General features: G+C 37.1%; 2 protein-coding genes across 10 annotated transcripts in view; both read right to left on the bottom strand.

Annotated features, from left to right (window-relative positions):
• Positions 1–16927, bottom strand: part of LOC119482024 (ubiquitin carboxyl-terminal hydrolase 47-like) — a 27411-nt gene extending 10484 nt beyond the window's left edge. The window contains exons 1-15 of one of the 9 annotated variants that reach the window (XM_037759387.1): positions 13303–13466; positions 13109–13210; positions 10137–10242; positions 9910–10031; positions 9560–9630; positions 9356–9481; positions 9066–9161; positions 8635–8766; positions 8388–8528; positions 8243–8280; positions 7544–7584; positions 7312–7451; positions 5715–5818; positions 5441–5541; positions 5150–5293 (exon numbers count right to left, since the gene is read on the bottom strand). In XM_037759387.1, the coding sequence (XP_037615315.1) occupies positions 5753–5818; positions 7312–7451; positions 7544–7584; positions 8243–8280; positions 8388–8528; positions 8635–8766; positions 9066–9161; positions 9356–9481; positions 9560–9630; positions 9910–10031; positions 10137–10242; positions 13109–13163 (1134 nt within the window). In that variant the 5' untranslated portion in view covers positions 13164–13210; positions 13303–13466 and the 3' untranslated portion in view covers positions 5150–5293; positions 5441–5541; positions 5715–5752. Of the gene's footprint in view, positions 1–3191; positions 4169–5149; positions 5294–5440; positions 5542–5714; positions 5819–6296; positions 6454–7260; positions 7452–7543; positions 7585–8242; positions 8281–8387; positions 8529–8634; positions 8767–9065; positions 9162–9355; positions 9482–9559; positions 9631–9909; positions 10032–10136; positions 10243–13108; positions 13211–13302; positions 13471–16041; positions 16083–16448; positions 16487–16600; positions 16745–16856 lie in introns of those variants that run through there. The other 8 variants (XM_037759385.1, XM_037759389.1, XM_037759383.1 and 5 more) reach the window with 8 other exon arrangements.
• LOC119482035 (ubiquitin carboxyl-terminal hydrolase 26-like) lies at positions 16921–19015 on the bottom strand. The gene is made up of 8 exons (XM_037759400.1): positions 18730–19015; positions 18542–18634; positions 18342–18447; positions 18117–18238; positions 17782–17852; positions 17578–17703; positions 17288–17383; positions 16921–16988 (listed from the first exon to the last, which is right to left on the bottom strand). The coding sequence occupies exons 2-8, from the start codon at positions 18585–18587 to the stop codon at positions 16932–16934; spliced, it is 624 nt and encodes a 207-aa protein (XP_037615328.1). The 5' UTR covers positions 18588–18634; positions 18730–19015; the 3' UTR covers positions 16921–16931.

Genomic DNA, 19015 nt, shown 5'->3' with positions numbered 1-19015 from the left:
TCCTTTTTGACAGTTGTATCAGTCCACTGCTACACTGTCAGCTGCAAAGGAGTTGACAATCAGTTACTGGCAATAAATGAATTGCATCTGTTTTGGAAACGAACAGAAACGCAGAGAAATATGACCATCATCCTACCTTCAGTTGTAAGATTCCCACTTTTAAGACATTTCTGCAGACAACAAGTTCTTCCCTCTGCTTATTATCGACACACACGAACAGTAACTTGTTACCTCTATGTCCTCTACAATACAACCCTCGGTGTACTTTCTCTTTCACTTGTCATAAAGGAATGCTGCATTCAGGGTGGCTCGGAATTTTGTGAACAGGCGGCTCACACGACTACGACGGAGTATTAGGGCCACATTGAGGGGAAACAAATCTGAGACTTCGAGAATAAAGTCATTATATTACGAGAAAAAAGTCGTAATTTAATGAGAATGAAGTCATAATATAACGAGAAAAAAAGTCGTACTTTAATGAGAGTAAAGTCATAATATAACGAGAAAAAAGTCGTAATTTAATGAGAATAAAGTCATAATATTACGAGAAAAAAGTCGTAATTTAATGAGAATAAAGTCATACTATTTCAAGAAAAAAAGTCGTAATTTAATGAGAATAAAGTCATAATATAACGAGAAAAAAAGTCGTAATTTAATGAGAATAAAGTCATAATATAACGAGAAAAAAGTCGTAATTTAATGAGAATAAAGTCATAATATTACAAGAAAAAAAGTCGTACTTTAATGAGAGTAAAGTCATAATATAACGAGAAAAAAGTCGTAATTTAATGAGAATAAAGTCATAATATAACGAGAAAAAAGTCGTAATTTAATGAGAATAAAGTCATAATATTACGAGAAAAAAGTCGTAATTTAATGAGAATAAAGTCATACTATTTCAAGAAAAAAAGTCGTAATTTAATGAGAATAAAGTCATAATATAACGAGAAAAAAAGTCGTAATTTAATGAGAATAAAGTCATAATATAACGAGAAAAAAGTCGTAATTTAATGAGAATAAAGTCATAATATTACAAGAAAAAAAGTCGTAATTTAATGAAAATAAAGTCATAATATTACGAGAAAAAAGTCGTAATTTAATGAGAATAAAGTCATATTACAAGAAAAAAAGTCGTAATTTAATGAAAATAAAGTCATAATATTACGAGAAAAAAGTCGTAATTTAATGAGAATAAAGTCATAATATAACGAGAAAAAAAGTCGTAATTTAATGAGAATAAAGTCATAATATTACGAGAAAAAAAGTCGTAATTTAATGAGAATAAAGTAATAATATTACCAGAAAAAAAGTCGTAATTTAATGAGAATAAAGTCATAATATTACAAGAAAAAAAGTCGTAATTTAATGAAAATAAAGTCATAATATTTCAAGAAAGAAAAGTCATAATATCACGAGAATAAAGTCATAATATTACGAAAAAAAGTCGTAATTTAATGAGAATAAAGTCATAATATTACGAGAAAAAAGTCGTAATTTAATGAGAATAAAGTCATAATATTACGAGAAAAAAGTCGTTATTTAATGAGAATAAAGTCATACTATTTCAAGAAAAAAGTAGTAAAAATAATTTCCTCCTCCACAAAAGAGCTATGCATTTTCCCCATCAGGTCCGTGTGGTTCTTTCGTCGAAATAAACGCAGTTTCTTGCACAATCTTTTCAAGGTCCTGATACTTGATAATGTGGTGCTGATGTGCCAAAAGATGAAGTATTTCCTTATCTGTGAAACCTTTATACCCCCTGGCTCATGGACTAATACTAAAATATAACTTCACAAGATGCTGCTCTATTTCCCCTCTAAAATAACAATGACAATTACTTATTCTCATAATATTACGACTTTTTTCTCTTAATATTAAGATTTTTTTTTGTTCATCAGTCTGCTAGGATAAACATTGTCATAAAACATCAGCTGGACATTTCAAATGTTATCAGCCCATTAAATGGCTGTTATCAGTTGTTATCACTACCATTATAATGCTTCAGATGGGGCAGTCTGCACCTACCCGTACGTTGTGTAATGGTCGCAGTTTTATTGTAGGCCTATATGCCAGTGATGGGATGTATAGGCTAACTAAGTAGCCTACTACATTTACTCAATCTACTGTACTTAACATTTATCTGGCACTTGTGCTATAATTACTAGTTACTTTTTACATTTAAAAAACATATGATATGATAAGATACAGTATATACTACTAATCTACCCAGTAGTAGAAGTAGTAGCCGAGTGTATAGTATATTAGTGATAAAAACTGAAAATTCTGTAATAATATAACACTATTCTGCTTAATGAGCAGCCTACTTTTACTTTTGATAGACTATAAGTACATTTGGCTGATAATAGCCTACTAATGTATAACTTCACTGAAGTAACATTTTTTACTATAATTCAAGACGTTTACTTGTAATGGATAGGCTATTTTTTAAAGGTATTTCTACATTTACTTAGCCTAAGTAAAGGATGCAAGTACTTCTTCCACCATATAGGCTTAGGCCTTTTTAGGCATTTTTTGCATTTTAGATTTCTGGAATATATTGTGATATGAAGCCAACACATTAAATCCAAACCCAGGACTACTCCGAAATCTCCAGGAAGTATCCTAATCAAACCAAAAAAAAAGAAAATACAGATATCGCACTCACAAAAGAAATGGTAGACATATCAGTACTCTAATGCCAAGTTTTCTCAGACAAATCTTGATTTTCTATTGTGGGACAGTCATGTCCGAAATGTGGGACACTGAAAAGTCTGTTGAAAGGCCTGAAAATCACCTTAATTAATGTCGGAAATAAGGCTAAATGTGCAATCCCATGTTCAGTAATTTTACCACTTACAATGTTATTGCTGTTAAAAAACCTAGGCTTATGTGTGGATGTTACATGGAGAATCGAACAACATCAAACAAACAATAAGACTATAAATAAATGACTTTATAAATAAAACTTTCCACAAACACAGTGCTTTTTAATCAGCATCAGAGTCCTACGAATGACACTAATTACTACAATAGTTTGGTTCAAAGTGATAAACATAAAATCTAAAGCATCTATGACATTACTCAGTGAACACAGCAGCAATAGTTTACAAGTGTAGTGTGCAAAAAGCCTAATTAATTTAAACGTAATTAGTACTAAACAGTAGAATAAAAGTAAATATCTACACAAAGACTTCCTTTTGAATTTTTATTTCCTCACACAATCTGTTTTAAATCACATTAGATGTTACATTCAGTGTCATCTGTTTATATATGTCTGAACAATTTAACAAGAACATTTTCAAAATAAAATGTAATAGGTCGATACATTTCTTCCACTGTTAAAAAAAAAGACAAAACATGTTAGATAATTCGGGCTGTGAATATGATGATTTCAAAACGACTGAACATATATGTGCCTTGACATTTTTCATTACAAGTCAATTTCCATTGCTATATTTTCTATTACAGACTGATGCAATTAATCTAAAACAACCCTCTCTCTCATTAAACCTCTAACATGTGCTGCTCTTTACACAGAAACAATCCTGTAGCAAACAGGAAGTGATGCATTTTACGTTAAAAACCAGCAAAGGTGTTGATGTCAAATAGACTAAACCAGACTCAACAAACAAAATAGTGCTACCAACAGACACAAACTCAAACAATATACATCACACTACTGTCTATAGAGCTCTCTGGCGAGTGCAATATTGTTAAGTATTAATAAGCATTCATAAAAAACTAAAAATATAAACTTATGGATCACCACAATGACATGCAGTCTTGTCTCTCCTGGACAAAGTATGCATTTCATTTTAATCCGACTCTGAAGTCTGGTCTGCATTTTTGGGGCTTTTCTGAAAAAAAGAAAAAAAAACAGTGGTTTTGTTGCGTTTCTGTTTTTCCTTTCTGTTTTGTTTCAGAGGGGAAGAGCGACACCACAAACGTCTTTTCTTCTCACCTCTTTTTTTCTCTGCATGTTTTTTCTCAACAGCTTGTTTCTGTGCATCAGACATTTCTTTGGTTCTGTGTTTCTGTTGCTTTGGTGAAGGTGAGTCATTCAGTTTTAAATTGCCAACACCCTCTGACAATTTGACCTTTGGGTCTGCTTTTGGATCTGGTTTTCTTTTAACACTCCCTTCATTATATACTGAACTCTTAATGCCACCTTTTTTTTTTTTTTTAAAGTTATTTTTTGGGGTGATTTTTAAGTATTTATTGATAGGATAGTGGATAGAGTGTTGGAAAGGGGGAGAGAGAGAAATGACATGCAGAAAGGACCACAGGCCGGATTCGAACCCCGGTCCACCGCTGCTAGGACTGAGCCTTGGCGATACATGTGCGCTCGCTCTACCGACTCCGCAAAAGCTGGGGAACGATAGTCTGGATGGGCGGGGGAAGAAGGTGGAAAAAGGGGTAGAAAGGGGGGAGAGGAAAAGAAAGAAAAAGAGAGAAAGAGAGAAGAAAACACAACTCTGTAGCTCTTATTTTCACCCACATGGTGTTTTGAAGTCTTTATACACCATAGTATTTTTGTTAAAGAATAAAAACATTATTTTTTGTGCTTTTCGGGGGGAACAATACATGTCCACTTGAGAGGCAGTTCGAATCTCGTCTCTGGCAGGGTCGAAGTTTATAATATGCAGTAAAAAATAGTTTGTGTTGCTCGTGTAAACTTGAAATGACTCAAGATATAATTTTAATGCAAGACTTGTGCACTGCAACGAATACATTAATATTGAAAATCGTTCAGGTTTCCTTATACAGTCATATAACTGGTAGATTACTACAGATAACAAATATACAAAACATTATCATCATCCATGATGATGTTTTGCATTATTATTATTGCATACATCCTCCTTATGACTGATTAATGAACTGTTAGGCAAGATAGGTCAAAATGTTAGTAGAATAAATTATAATGTACTGGAGAATAGTTGAGCAATATTGGGATGGACTTGCTGTGTGTAATTAATTAAAAAAATAACCATAGGAATACACATGAATTGAGACAGTAATGATATTAAAGCTTTAACTTTATTGTCTTTGGGCCTGGAACACGTGAAACAACAAGAACAAATAATTTGAAGAAGATAATACTATTCTTAATGTTTGTCATTGGGTCTGATTCCCTGCAACATCAGACAATGATTTACAGCACACAGATTCACCAGAAACTCCTTCAGCTCAGACTCCAGCGGGGCCTCCGGCAGTGACCAGCCCACTGTAGATTGCTGGGCCCTCTGTCAACGTCCAGCAGGTTTTGCTACAGGGCCACAATTGTGCTTCCCTTATAAAGAAACATGAAAAGAACAACAGAGACTGAATATTTATTCACACAACAGGCTTATGTGAGTAATTAATGAAATGAAAACAGCAACATTGTCTTATTCTTTTTGGACTAAGCATGGTATTCCAAATTACAGATATTACTAACCTGCTGGTTGCTGAGAGTCATGGAGGTCTATGTCCTCAGTTCTACCAGGTGCTCTGCAAAGCTGTCAACCCGATCCATACCTGGCACACCATGCCCGTCCCCTAAACATACAATTTGTCATCAGTAAGCAAATAAACAGGATAAACTGCTGTGAAATTACACTACATGTAACATATAATGTCTTAATGTCCGTATGCTGTCTGTTGTATGTTCAATAGATTCGACCCAACTGTTACTATTGCTTTATTGTGAGGTTTATGTAAACATTACTTACCAACTGTATTTCTGCCACCTGAGACACCAGGTGAGGATTCAGACTGGACTGCAGGCTGAGCTTCTGCGGCAGAGGATGCAGGATGACTGACAGCCTGGAGAAGTCTAAACAGACATTGAAATAAAACTTATATGTAGAAACAATTTCACACATATGATAATTATGTTTCTTTTACCTTGAAAAACCTTGCAAACTACAGTCATGTTTATATAACTTTAGTATGAACATTTAATATAACGTTTATGATCATATAATCATTAATCATGAACATTAATATAACACAGTAGTTATCTGACAGTTACCTGTCTGAGCTAAAAACAGTGATTGTGATAGTAAACTTTGTTTCACAACATTAAGAAGCTAACACAGTAGCAGTCATACTGTATATGTATCTATAGCTTTAGTATTAACATAACGTTTATGATCATATAATCATTAATATAACACCACAGTTATCTTACCTGTCTGAGCTAAAAGAAGTGACTGTGGTAGTCTTAGTTTAACAACGCTGAGGAGCTCATACAGTAGGAGTAACGTTACCTCTATGTAACTGTAACTGTAAAACCAGCCGCCTAATGCCACCTTTTGAAGTTCCTGCTACAGTTTCTATCGTTATGGTCTTCGTCTCGCTGCTTGTTTGAACACCCCGATAGGTTTCTTCCTCATTTATCTTCCCATGCAATGTTTTGGACTGCTTTGAACCACGTCTTCCTTCCATTGTCCACTTTTCAACACTGCCCCTGTTCTCTGTCACTCTGCTGCTTCCTGTTTGTCTAAAAGAAGAGTCCGCTCTTCTTTGATGATGTTCATCATCTCCTTTCTTTTCCTGCTCTTTGGCTTGTTTCGCTGCATCTTTATGTGTTGAAACATGCTCTGATCTGTTCTGTCTAACATCATCTAATCTTCTGTTCTGGTACTGTTGTTGTCTCTCTGATGTTCCTTTCCTTTGTGCATGTTTATCATCCTCTCTCTTTTGTTGCTCGTCTCCCTTCACATCCCTCGGTCGCCCATGTCTTTGATAAAACCTGCTACTAATTTCTCCTTTACACCTCTGATTATCTTTAGGCATGTTGTCTTTACTATCACCACCACCATTTCCTCTCCCTGATTTTCTGTCCTTGTTGACCTGATCATCTATTTCCGTCCTCTCCCCATCTCCATGTGTGTCCACACTAACAGGTTTAAGGTCATAATCTTGTCCAACTTCCTGTTTACCCCACAGATCTTCACACATGTTCGGGCTAACATCATCTAGTCTTCCACTGTCACGGTCATCCCTCTCTTCAAAATGAGTTTCTCTAGATAAGGTTTCTCTCTTTTCTCCCTGGTCGTCAGCCTGTGCATTTCCTCCATTGTCTTCCTCATCATCCGACATTATATCCCCCTCATGTCTTTGTTTTTCTGCACGAGCATCTTGGAGATTATGCAAGTCACTTCTTATGCTGTGCCTGGCATAAACTCCACTGCCCTGATCCTCTACTACATTATAGATGTCAGATGATAGCCCACCTCCTCAAGACCCAACACTAACTGTGTCTTTACTTCCTGTTTCTTCATGTCGGTCAATGGAAACAGTCACTGTAGGTTCATCAACCACCTCTGCTGCCTCCTCAACCTCCTCTCTCTCTCTCCTCTTTATGACATCTGGACCCTGGTCATGGATATCATTGGTAGCTGGCGGGAATTCTTCAGGAGTAGACACCTCTCTGTCCTGAGTACAAGCACCTGCAGCACGCACTGGAAAGTAGGTATAAAATAAATTCAGGCATCCAATTTGAAGCGTTCACACTAAACATCAGGAAGCATAATGAGCATGTTTGCCATCTTACCTGTCTTTTTCCGGTAAAAAAGAAGATAAGCGCTGCTGGATCTAGTGAGAGAAATATGCAAAAGAGAGTAAGGTCATTTTCAAATACAGCTAAATGTATGGCCTGTGTTAGGGGCTTTCTGTTGTGCATGCTCACATGCATGCATATGTAGGAATGCATGCATGTGCACATGCAAAAAGGGGTACTTCTAGCATATATAAGTCAGTGTGGATACATTCCATGGATATTTGGAGATACACGTATCTGTATATTATACATGTGTTTATTGATTTTTTTCAGTGGTGGTGTAGGGTAAGTAGGAGTGTTTTGGGGATTGGGTTGGGAAATACATAAGAGAAACAAATATCAATTGTGGTTACAGCATGGTGTAATATAGTACTTGCTTATATGGTATATTCAACAAACTGAAAATAATAAATAAATAATCAATTGAGAAATAATCGCAAACTCCGCCAACAAGTCAAGTTGCATTTACATCCATTTCTGTCCAAAATCATTTTATCCTGTTCGACATTTTTTCATAATTAGAATATGACTTCTTGAGTTATGGCCAAAAATGTGTTTGGTGAGGTCAGAGTGACCTTTGACCTCAGACAGTTGGACAGACGACCCGAAAACATTATCCCTCCGGCCACGGCTGTCACCAGCTCGGAGGCATAAAAATGTGTGGTGGGGATGAAAAGAAGAACTAAAACTTACTTCTTAATGTTATCCACCTGGAATGGCTGGTATTCAAGCTGTTGATGAAAAGAATAACCAAACATAATATGATGAATCTGTTTGTGTTTTTTTTGCACTGTAATATGTAACTGTCAACAACACGAGTTAAAGTGATCAGTCTTACCACTGTGACGCTGTCATCATTGAACTTATACCATCTCTCCTCCTGAGGTTTGATTGTTACAGGTTTGATTGTTGCATTGTAATGTCCACCTCTAAGACCTCCAAAATGGTCCACAACCGCGTACAGTTCATACGTCTGATTCTGATCACCAGCAGAAAATATGACAGACATTATTATCAGGAATGAAAAAGAAATGTGTCATGAATAAATAGTAAAATATACTGTGTATATATATATATATATATACCTCTGGTATCTGTAGGGTGCAGGGAACATCCACAGTGTGGTTGTTTTTGACATATCTCATGTAACTGTAGTCAAACTCAAACCTCTTCAGCAGCAGCATCAAAACCTCTGGATGACGCTTTATTACACATTTCTGAATGAAAAACACAGGACCCCAATATGTATTATATGTTGTTATAACACCATTAACTTGTTTTTGAAAGGCTAAACGCCCACAAATAGGCCTATGGATTGAGGCAGAATATTTTGTTAGATAAAAACATGTTGTGAATTTTGGAAATGATTCACAGCAGCACGCCTAGGTCCCAGCCTTTGCTTGCCGCTCGGCTCACATTGCAACCCGATACCAATGCCTATCCCTGCAGGTGCTGGGCTTACAGGGTGGCGGCTCCATAAGATAGCAAATCAGAACAATTTTTTCTCATTACTCACAATAGTTGCATCAGTTTTGGCATCACACTTGTCACAGTACATCTGGTTTTCTCCGCTGAAATCTGAAGTTCTGAAATACTCCTTAATACCACTCACCTGATAAAAAGCAATGAAATTAGCTCTGACAGATGTTTTTTAGAGAGATTTTTTATATATCACAAATATTCATGTTAATTGAACTGATGAGATCTCTGACCAAAATGCTCATACGCAAATGGCATATTTAGTTTACTAAATATCTCCTGGCAACAGAAAAATGCTTTGAAATTTGCAGGTCGTCAGTTTCTTACCACGCTATAGTCTTCACTGTTAGAATCAACCAATGCAAGAGGAAGATACCAAAATGCCCCGCCGGCTTCGGTCTCTTCACAACATGCAGAACATTTGGTCTTGTGTGTCGACTCTCCGTGGAAGATCTGAAAGCACAAAAACAGATACTGGTAAACAAGTATTTTTCATACAGAATCTCTTTGATATTGACGATGAATCTTTACCTGTGATGCCTCAGGACTGGTCAGACCTAAAATCTTCTCAAAGTACTCAGCAGCATCACGCTGTTCATACACTGAGGAGGGGAAGAGCAGAAATCAATGTGTATTTCTTCTACAAAATAAGGGGTAAAATTACCATATTTTATACTTCTGCTCAACCTATCCTTTATGTGGATAATAAATCTGGATTATTAAAGGGGTTATTATGAGATATTCTCTATCTGTGGGGCTTCAATGACTGTATGTTAACACTTCTAGTGCACAGGATGCAGGTCCTGATATTATTTTCAGATACTACAGTACTCCATGTAACCTCAATGTAATTTGTTGTTTTATGTGCTATCATACTGTACCATTGTCGATGCCCAGGTGGTTGGTGATTTTATAGGTGTATGCCGTACATCCTTTTAAGTCATCAAACAAGGACGCAAGATGTCGATCAATACACTTAGGGCCACAGGTTTCACAGGTGTGCCTACACAAAATTAAGACTCAGTGGACATGAGACATTCAAAGGTGCACTGTAGCCACAATACATTTTGACTGCATTATATGCCTGAAGTTGGACTTTGTAACAAACCTTTTCACAGCCTCTCTGAAGTCTTCGGTCATGAACAGCACCTGCAGCACACTGTTCAGGTAGCATGTTGCTCCTTGGTTTAACAAGCCATAGTACTTACTGGCTGCTGGGAGGAGATGCATGTGAATTACAGAACTGTCTTCATACCATCACTGTATACAGCATGTACAGTGTATCAGTTTATTCTTCCTGAGTTTCACTTGTGCGATATTCCTCTCATGACATGCAAGGAAATAAAATACCTTGGCCATTTTCTCACTGATGATTGGAATGATGACAGAGATATCTATCTACAGTGCTGTAAACTATATGCTCAGGCAAATATGTTGCTTTGTAAGTTTTTTGTGTGAAACAGAAACTGGTGGAATCTACCTTTTTACCTGTTATTAACTATGTATATGTATTGTATATGAATGCTTCTGCTCATTGTCTTCGCATGCTGGATAGCGTGTATCACGGGTCACTGAGATTCATTACAAACTGTCGTTCTTTGACTCACCATTGTGTACTCTACTCTAAAGTGAATTGGTCATCCTTATGTGCTCGTCGCCTCAGTCATTGGTATGTGTTTATCTACAAAAGCATTCTGAGTTGCCTTCCGAAGTGTCTTCACTTTTAAAAAGGAAAACTGGAAGTCCTAATCTTCGTTCTATGGACATTTTGTAATTTGTTGTTCCCAAAGTACGAACTGAATTGGGAAAGAAAGCTTTTAGGTATTCGGCACCTACTGCTTGGAATAATTTAAAATCTGATCTTCAACTTCAAAACGTAGTTACCTTGAATGAGTTTAAAGCTCTGGTGAAATCGCTGCAGTCCAGGTTGTCTGTGTGCAAGTGGTTTGTATGAGCAAGTTTTAATGTTGTTAATTTATGTGTTGTCTGTTACTTTTACTATAACTGTCTTGCTGCTTTCTTGGCCAGGTCTCCCTTGTAAAAGAGATCTTTGATCTCTCAATGGGACTAACCTGGTTAAATAAAGGACAATAAATGAGTAAGTTCAGTATGTCTTCTGTAAATGTAAAATGTTCATTATTTAGACCTTTCTGCACGCCTTTGTATACAGCTCATCTTTAGTGTAGCTATAAGAAAAGTAGTATGCAAAGGCTCATAGTGGCTTAAAATGATGCTATGAGGTTGTTGCTTCGGGTTCCCAGATGGTATAGTGCCAGTCAACTGTTTGTGTCCTCTGGTATTCCCACATGTGAGGCACTTTCAAGACATTTGATGTATAATTTCACGTGTCGCTTGGATGAATCAGAGAACAGCGTCATAGAGGCTTTAACCAGCTCGAGCAAGAGCTGGGTTGCGTTCGAAAAGTCAAATAATTATGTCCTAACGTCTTTTCCTTACCACTTTTCCTTGACCCCAATGGAAAACGTCATGAGGTCAAGGAAAGATGACAAGGAGAATTCAGAAGGACTTAGGAAAAGACAACCGTGGAGTTCAGAGAATCCGACTGCACTTTCACTAGGCTCTGTAATTATTATGCGACGGCGGCGGATGTTAGTGACGCGGGTCTGCCGTGGTGAAACTACGGGTGCATCCCAAAGCTCTTATTTGTTGTCTCCTCACTCCTCGATCCTCGCTTGAACCGGAAGTTGTTCTGGTGCGTCATCTTGAAGACCGTCCCAAAGCTGTTATTCCTGCACGGAGGAGCGAGGAGCTAGGATCGAGGATCGAGGAGGGATCACTGAGGAGCGATAAGCGAGGATACACGAGAGCAGCCTTCATGGAAGTCTTTTACTGACCGACACGCCCCCTTATTGGATATCAGTTACTGATTGGACGCTGCTGCCGACCGGACTGATCTGATAACTTTACCTCTCAACATCGCTGGAGTTTCATACCGGAGTGAAGACAGATTACAGATTAAACGTTTTATATTTTAGTTGTCTTCTGATTCACCGTCTAGTTATAATCTGTGTTAACTGAAGCTCTAAACAGCAGCAGAAGGACCTGCAGTAGCTCTGCTTCACACACCGCCAGTGAAGCAGCCTGACACTGAGAGGGGTTTATAAAACCTGACAAACAAACATAAAATAACTTTCATTTATTAGAATGATTTTTCTTTTCATGATCTGTTATTTCCCCCGTTAACTTTTATTAATGATACTATTAAAGTCAGAGAGAGAAGGAGAGTCTGTCTGTCAGCAACAAACACCTTTTACATCATTTATCCTCATTTCCATTCAGTCACATGAGGCTGATAATTCCTGAATGTCGGGTTTGATATGAGTTGCATCATTTACATTTTCCCTGAAACATTCAGCCTAATAAATAATGTCCAGTGTTCAAAAGACACCACACTCATATTCTGGGTTATTAAATAATGAACTCACAATCAGAATATCAATAAATACAGACGCTAATAATGAATAAATAATATAAAGGTATTGTGCCAGTAGAGATGGTTCCTGGTCCTCTAAGCAGGACTCAGTCCACAGTAGAAATACAGACTGCTGGTTGTTATTCATGTGCAGGTGTTTGTTAAACAGGTAACAGGCTACAGAGAGAAACACTGCTGCTCTACCACTGATAACTGTGTGTCTTTATTAGTATTAGATCAGTTCAGACACAAACTCCATCTAAAGTCTATACAGCTGTTGAAGCCAACTGATCCAGATGTGATCAGCTGCTGCTGTCATCAGAACGGACGTCGCTTCAGGTGACGCTTCAGAGGAAACGACCTCTCATGTCTCTTAAAACATCTTTCCTCGTTTCCTCTCTCCTCGCATGGTTTCCTTGCGTCTCTCCATGCTTCCCTGGTGGGAGGGACTAAGACGCAAGGATGAGACGCAAGTGAGGGAAACGTGGAAGCAATTAAGAGCTTTGGGATGCACCTAGAGTATGAATTGAATGATGAATTTCTGTGGTCTTATCTTGTATGTTTTCTTTTTCTTTTCTGTTCTTTTATTGCTATGGACCCTCCTGTGTGTCTGAAATAAAGTTTGAATTTAATTTAATATATCTTACCTGGAGAGAACAACATGTTGTAGAGATACCGTAGACCATTTTCAATGAAATCCATTTTGATTCCTTTTTGACAAATCTATCAGTCCACTGCAACACTGTCAGCTGCAAAGGAGTTGACAATCAGTTTATTTGACAATAAATCAATTGCACCTGTTTTGGAAACGAACACAAATGCAGAAACAACATGAGCCTACCTTCAGTTGTAAGATTCACACTTTCAAGACATTCCCGCAGCTTGTTGGACAACTTCTCTGTGTTTATTGTCGACGCACAGCATCTTCATCTCCTGTAAAGTACAACCCTCAGTGTACTTTCTCTTTCACTTCTCACACAAACCTGCAGGAATGCTGCATTCAGGGGGTGTCGGAAATGTTTTTTTATTAACAGACGACTCACATGACTGACAAGGAAATTCAATATTAGTCTATAGCACAAATGGCTCTTTTCTGATGTAGCTGTAAAATAAATCTCAAGCTACGAAAAAGCTTCTTCACTGTGTTCTCTCTCTCTGCTTTACAGGAGGACATGAACGCAGCATATGCAGCTGCTTGAGGCAACAAAATTATCATAAAGGGTGGAAAATGGCACATTTCCTATTTGTGGATCACATAGTAGATCTTTCAGCTTAATTAAGTGTAAAACACATTAAAATTTACAAAACAATACAGTTAACCACACCTTCATTTTTGTCTTAAAGGACCAGACTTTTCAATTAAGAGACAAATTTGAGGTTAATTCATGTCTACATTAATGGTGTATATAAGAGGGTTTTAATTGTTTATCTCCACAAGTTTAACCCTCAAATATTTTATTTTCTTCTGTCTTTTATTTTGATCCTACTTGTCCTCATAAGGGTTTATTTAAGGATTATCTGAACAATATGAGAGGTTTTTAAGAGAAACAATCCTATAAAATTGATTCAGTTTTTAGGAGGTAGAAACTTCTAAAAATGTACAAAATAACATTACGATCGCCTCCCTCTAATAATGGAAAAAAAATAAAAATTCATCATTGATAAATGATGAATGATATTAAGATCCTGATTTAGATTTGCATTCGCTTTAGCACCATTAAATCAGATGCAGCTTAGAAGGAGACCAAACCTGCTGTCCAGATATCACGTGGATTCCTGTAAATGTGCCACAGACTGAAAGTGAAAATCAAATGTCAGTGCTCAGTCACATAACACAGTCTTATCATCATGACTGACTCATTCAGAGCAGGGCGGAGGCTTGCTGCTCGATCAGATATGATCTTGTAATCTTGTCATTTTACTGTTGTTATTTTTGTCTACGTTGCACACACAGCATCTATTGCATGTCTGTCCATAAGAGAGATCCGTCTTCTGTTGTCCTTCCTGAAATCTATCCCCTTTTCCCCAATAAAGGAGAAAAAATTGTCTTTTGTGATTTTGGAAACTTGACTTATACAGGAAAATGTATGGTAATCTCTCCTGCCATCAGAACTTATGACTTTCCACAAATACAGTGCTTTTTAATCAGCATCAGAGTCCTACGAATGACACTAATTACTACACTAGTTTGGTTCAAAGTGATAAACATAAAATCTAAAGCATCTATGACATTACTCAGTGAACACAGCAGCAATAGTTTACAAGTGTAGTGTGCAAAAGACCTAATTAATTTAAACGTAATTAGTACTAAACAGTAGAATAAAAGTAAATATCTACACAAAGACTTCCTTTTGAATTTTTATTTCCTCACACAATCTGTTTTAAATCACATTAGATGTTACATTCAGTGTCATCTGTTTATATATGTCTGAACAATTTAACAAGAACATTTTCAAAATAAAATGTAATAGGTCGATACATTTCTTCCACTGTTAAAAAAAAAAGACAAAACATGTTTGATCATTCGGGCTGTGAATATGATGATTTCAAAACGACTGAACATATATGTGCCTTGACATTTTTCATTACAAGTCAGTTTCCATTGCTATATTTTCTATTACAGACTGATGCAATTAATCTAAAACAACCCTCTCTCTCATTAAACCTCTAACATGTGCTGCTCTTCACACAGAAACAATCCTGTAGCAAACAGGAAGTGATGCATTTTACATTAAAACCCAGCAAAGGTGTTGATGTCAAATAGACTAAACCAGACTCAACAAACAAAATAGTGCTACCAACAGACACAAACTCAAACAATATACATCACACTACTGTCTATAGAGCTCTCTGGCGAGTGCAATATTGTTAAGTATTAATAAGCATTCATAAAAAACTAAAAATATAAACTCATGGATCACCACAATGACATGCAGTCTTGTCTCTCCTGGACAAAGTATGCATTTCATTTTAATCCGACTTTGAAGTCTGGTCTGCATTTTTGGGGCTTTTCTGAAAAAAAGAAAAAAAAACAGTGGTTTTGTTGCGTTTCTTTTTTTCCTTTCTGTTTTGTTTCAGAGGGGAAGAGCGACACCACCAATGTCTTTTCTTCTCACCTCTTTTTTTCTCTGCATGTTTTTTCCCAACAGCTTGTTTTTGTGGCTTTGGTGAAGGTGAGCCATTCAGTTTTAAATTGCCAACACCCTCTGACAATTTTTCCTTTGGTTCTGTTTTTGGATCTGATTTTGTTTTAACACTCCGTCCATTATATACTGAACTCTTAATGCCACCTTTTGAAGTTCCTGCTACAGTTTGTATCGTTATGGTCTTCGTCTCGCTGCTTGTTTGAACACCCCGATAGGTTTCCTCCTCAATTATCTTCACATGCAATGTTTTGAACTGCTTTGAACCACGTTTTCCTTCCATTGTCCACTTTTCAACACTGCCCCTGTTCTCTGTCACTCTGCTGCAACCACCTGCAGCACGCACTGGAAAGTAGGTATAAAATATATTCAGGTATTCAATTTGAAGCGTTCACACTGAACATCAGGAAGCATAATGAACATGTTTGCCATCTTACCTGTCTTTTTCCGGTAAAAAAGAAGATAAGCGCTGCCGGATCTAGTGAAAAGAAAATGCAAAAGAGAGTAAGGTCATTTTCAAATACAGCTAAATGTATGGCCTGTGTTAGGGGCTTTCTGTTGTGCATACTCACATGCATGCATATGTAGGAATGCATGCATGTGCACATGCAAAAAGGGGTACTTCTAGCATATATAAGTCGGTGTGGATACATTCCATAGATATTGGGAGATACACGTATCTGTATATTATATTTATTTTTATTGTTTTTTTTCAGTGGTGGTGTAGGGTAAGTAGGAGCGTTTTGGAGATTGGGTTGGGAAATACACAAGAGAAACAAATTGCAATTGTGGTTACATGGCATAAAAATGTGTGGTGGGGATGAAAAGAAGAAATAAAACTTACTTCTCAATGTTATCCACCTGGAATGGCTGGTATTTACGCTGTTTCTGAAAAGAATAACCAAACATAATATGATGAATCTGTTTGTGTTTTTTTTGCACTGTAGTACTGTATGTAACTTTCAACAACACTAGAGTTAAAGTGATCAGTCTTACCAATGTGACGCTGTCATCATTGAACTTATACCATCTCGCCTCCTCCTGAGGTTTGATTGTTACAGGTTTGATTGTTGCATTGTAATGTCCACCTCTAAGACCTCCAAAATGGTCCACAAACGCGTACAGTTCATACGTCTGATTCTGATCACCAGCAGAAAATATGACAGATATTATTATCATGAATGAAAAAGAAATGTGTCATGAATAAATAGTAAAATATACTGTGTATATACATATATATATATATATATACCTCTGGTATCTGTAGGGTGCAGGGAACATCCACAGTGCGGTTGTTTTTGACATATCTCATGTAACGGTACTCAAACTAAAACCTCTTCAGCAGCAGCATCAAAACCTCTGGATGATGCTTTATTACACATTTCTGAATGAAAAACACAGGACCCCAATATGTATTATATGTTGTTATAACACCATTAACTTGTTTTTGAAAGGCTAAATGCCCACAAATAGGCCTATGGATTGAGGCACAATATTTTGTTAGATAAAAACATGTTGTGAATTTTGGAAATGATTCACAGCAGCACGCCTAGGTCCCAGCCTTTGCTTGCCGCTCGGCTCACATTGCAACCCGATACCAATGCCTATCCCTGCGGGTGCTGGGCCCACAGGGTGGCGGCTCCATAAGATAGCAAATCAGAACAATTTTTTCTCATTACTCACAATAGTTGCATCAGTTTTGGCATCACACTTGTCACAGTACATCTGGTTTTCTCCGCTGAAATCTGAAGTTCTGAAATACTCCTTAATACCATCCACCTGATAAAAAGCAATGAAATTAGCTCTGACAGATGTTTTTTAGAGAGATTTTTTATATATCACAAATATTCACGTTAATTGAACTGATGAGATCTCTGACCAAAATGCTCATACGCAAATGGCATATTTAGTTTACTAAATATCTCCTGGCAACATAAAAATGCTTTGAAATGTGCAGGTCGTCAGTTTCTTACCACGCTATAGTCTTCACTATTAGAATCAACCAATGCAAGAGGAAGATACCAAAATGCCCCGCCGGCTTCGGTCTCTTCACAACATGCAGAACATTTGGTCTTGTGTGTCGACTGTCCGTGGAATATCTGAAAGCACAAAAACAGAGACTGGTAAACAAGTATTTTTCATACAGAATCTCTTTGATATTGACGATGAATCTTTACCTGTGATGCCTCAGGACTGGTCAGACCTAAAATCTTCTCAAAGTACTCAGCAGCATCACGCTGTTCATACACTGAGGAGGGGAAGAGCAGAAATCAATGTGTATTTTTTCAACAAATTAAGCGGGGAAATTACCATATTTTATACTTCTGCTCAACCTATCCTTAAGTGGATAATAAATCTGGATTATTAAAGGGGTTATTATGAGATATTCTCTATCTGTGGGGCTTCAATGACTGTATGTTAACACTTCTAGTGCACAGGATGCAGGTCCTGATATTATTTTCAGATACTACAGCAAATGTAATTTGTTGTTTTGTGTGCTATCATACTGTACCATTGTCGATGCCCAGCTTCTTGGTGATTTTATAGGTGTATTCCTTATGTCGTTTTAAGTCATCAAACAAGGATGCAAGATGTCGATCAATACACTTAGGGCCACAGGTTTCACAGGTGTGCCTACACAAAATTAAGACTCAGTGGACATGAGACATTCAAAGGTGCACTGTAGCCACAATACATTTTGACTGCATTATGCCTGAAGTTGGACTTTGTAACAAACCTTTTCACAGCCTCTCTGAAGTCTTCGGTCATGAACAGCACCTGCAGCACACTGTTCAGGTAGCATGTTGCTCCTTGGTTTGACAAGCCATAGTACTTACTGGCTGCTGGGAGGAGATTGTTAATTATGCAGGTAGATTTCATACTTTATATTACTGTGGATGATAAACCAGCATAACAGCATGTAGGCCTATATCTTACCTGTGGAGGACGACTTTTTGGTTTGACCATTTCTAAATCGATTCATTTTGATTCCTTTTTGACAGTTGTATCAGTCCACTGCTACACTGTCAGCTGCAAAGGAGTTGACAATCAGTTACTGGCAATAAATTAATTGCATCTGTTTTGGAAACGAACAGAAACGCAGAGAAATATGACCATCATCCTACCTTCAGTTGTAAGATTCCCACTTTTAAGACATTTCTGCAGACAACAAGTTCTTCCCTCTGCTTATTATCGACACACACGAACAGTAACTTGTTACCTCTATGTCCTCTACAATACAACCCTCGGTGTACTTTCTCTTTCACTTGTCATAAAGGAATTCTGCATTCAGGGTGGCTCGGAATTTTGTTAACAGGCGGCTCACATGACTACGACGGAGTATTAGGGCCACATTGAGGGGAAAAAAATCTGAGACTTCGAGAATAAAGTCATAATATTACGAGAAAAAAG

The sequence above is a fragment of the Sebastes umbrosus genome, chromosome 22, assembly GCF_015220745.1.
Source record: "Sebastes umbrosus isolate fSebUmb1 chromosome 22, fSebUmb1.pri, whole genome shotgun sequence".
Taxonomy (NCBI): domain Eukaryota; kingdom Metazoa; phylum Chordata; class Actinopteri; order Perciformes; family Sebastidae; genus Sebastes; species Sebastes umbrosus.
This window is presented reverse-complemented; position numbering and strand designations above follow the sequence as displayed.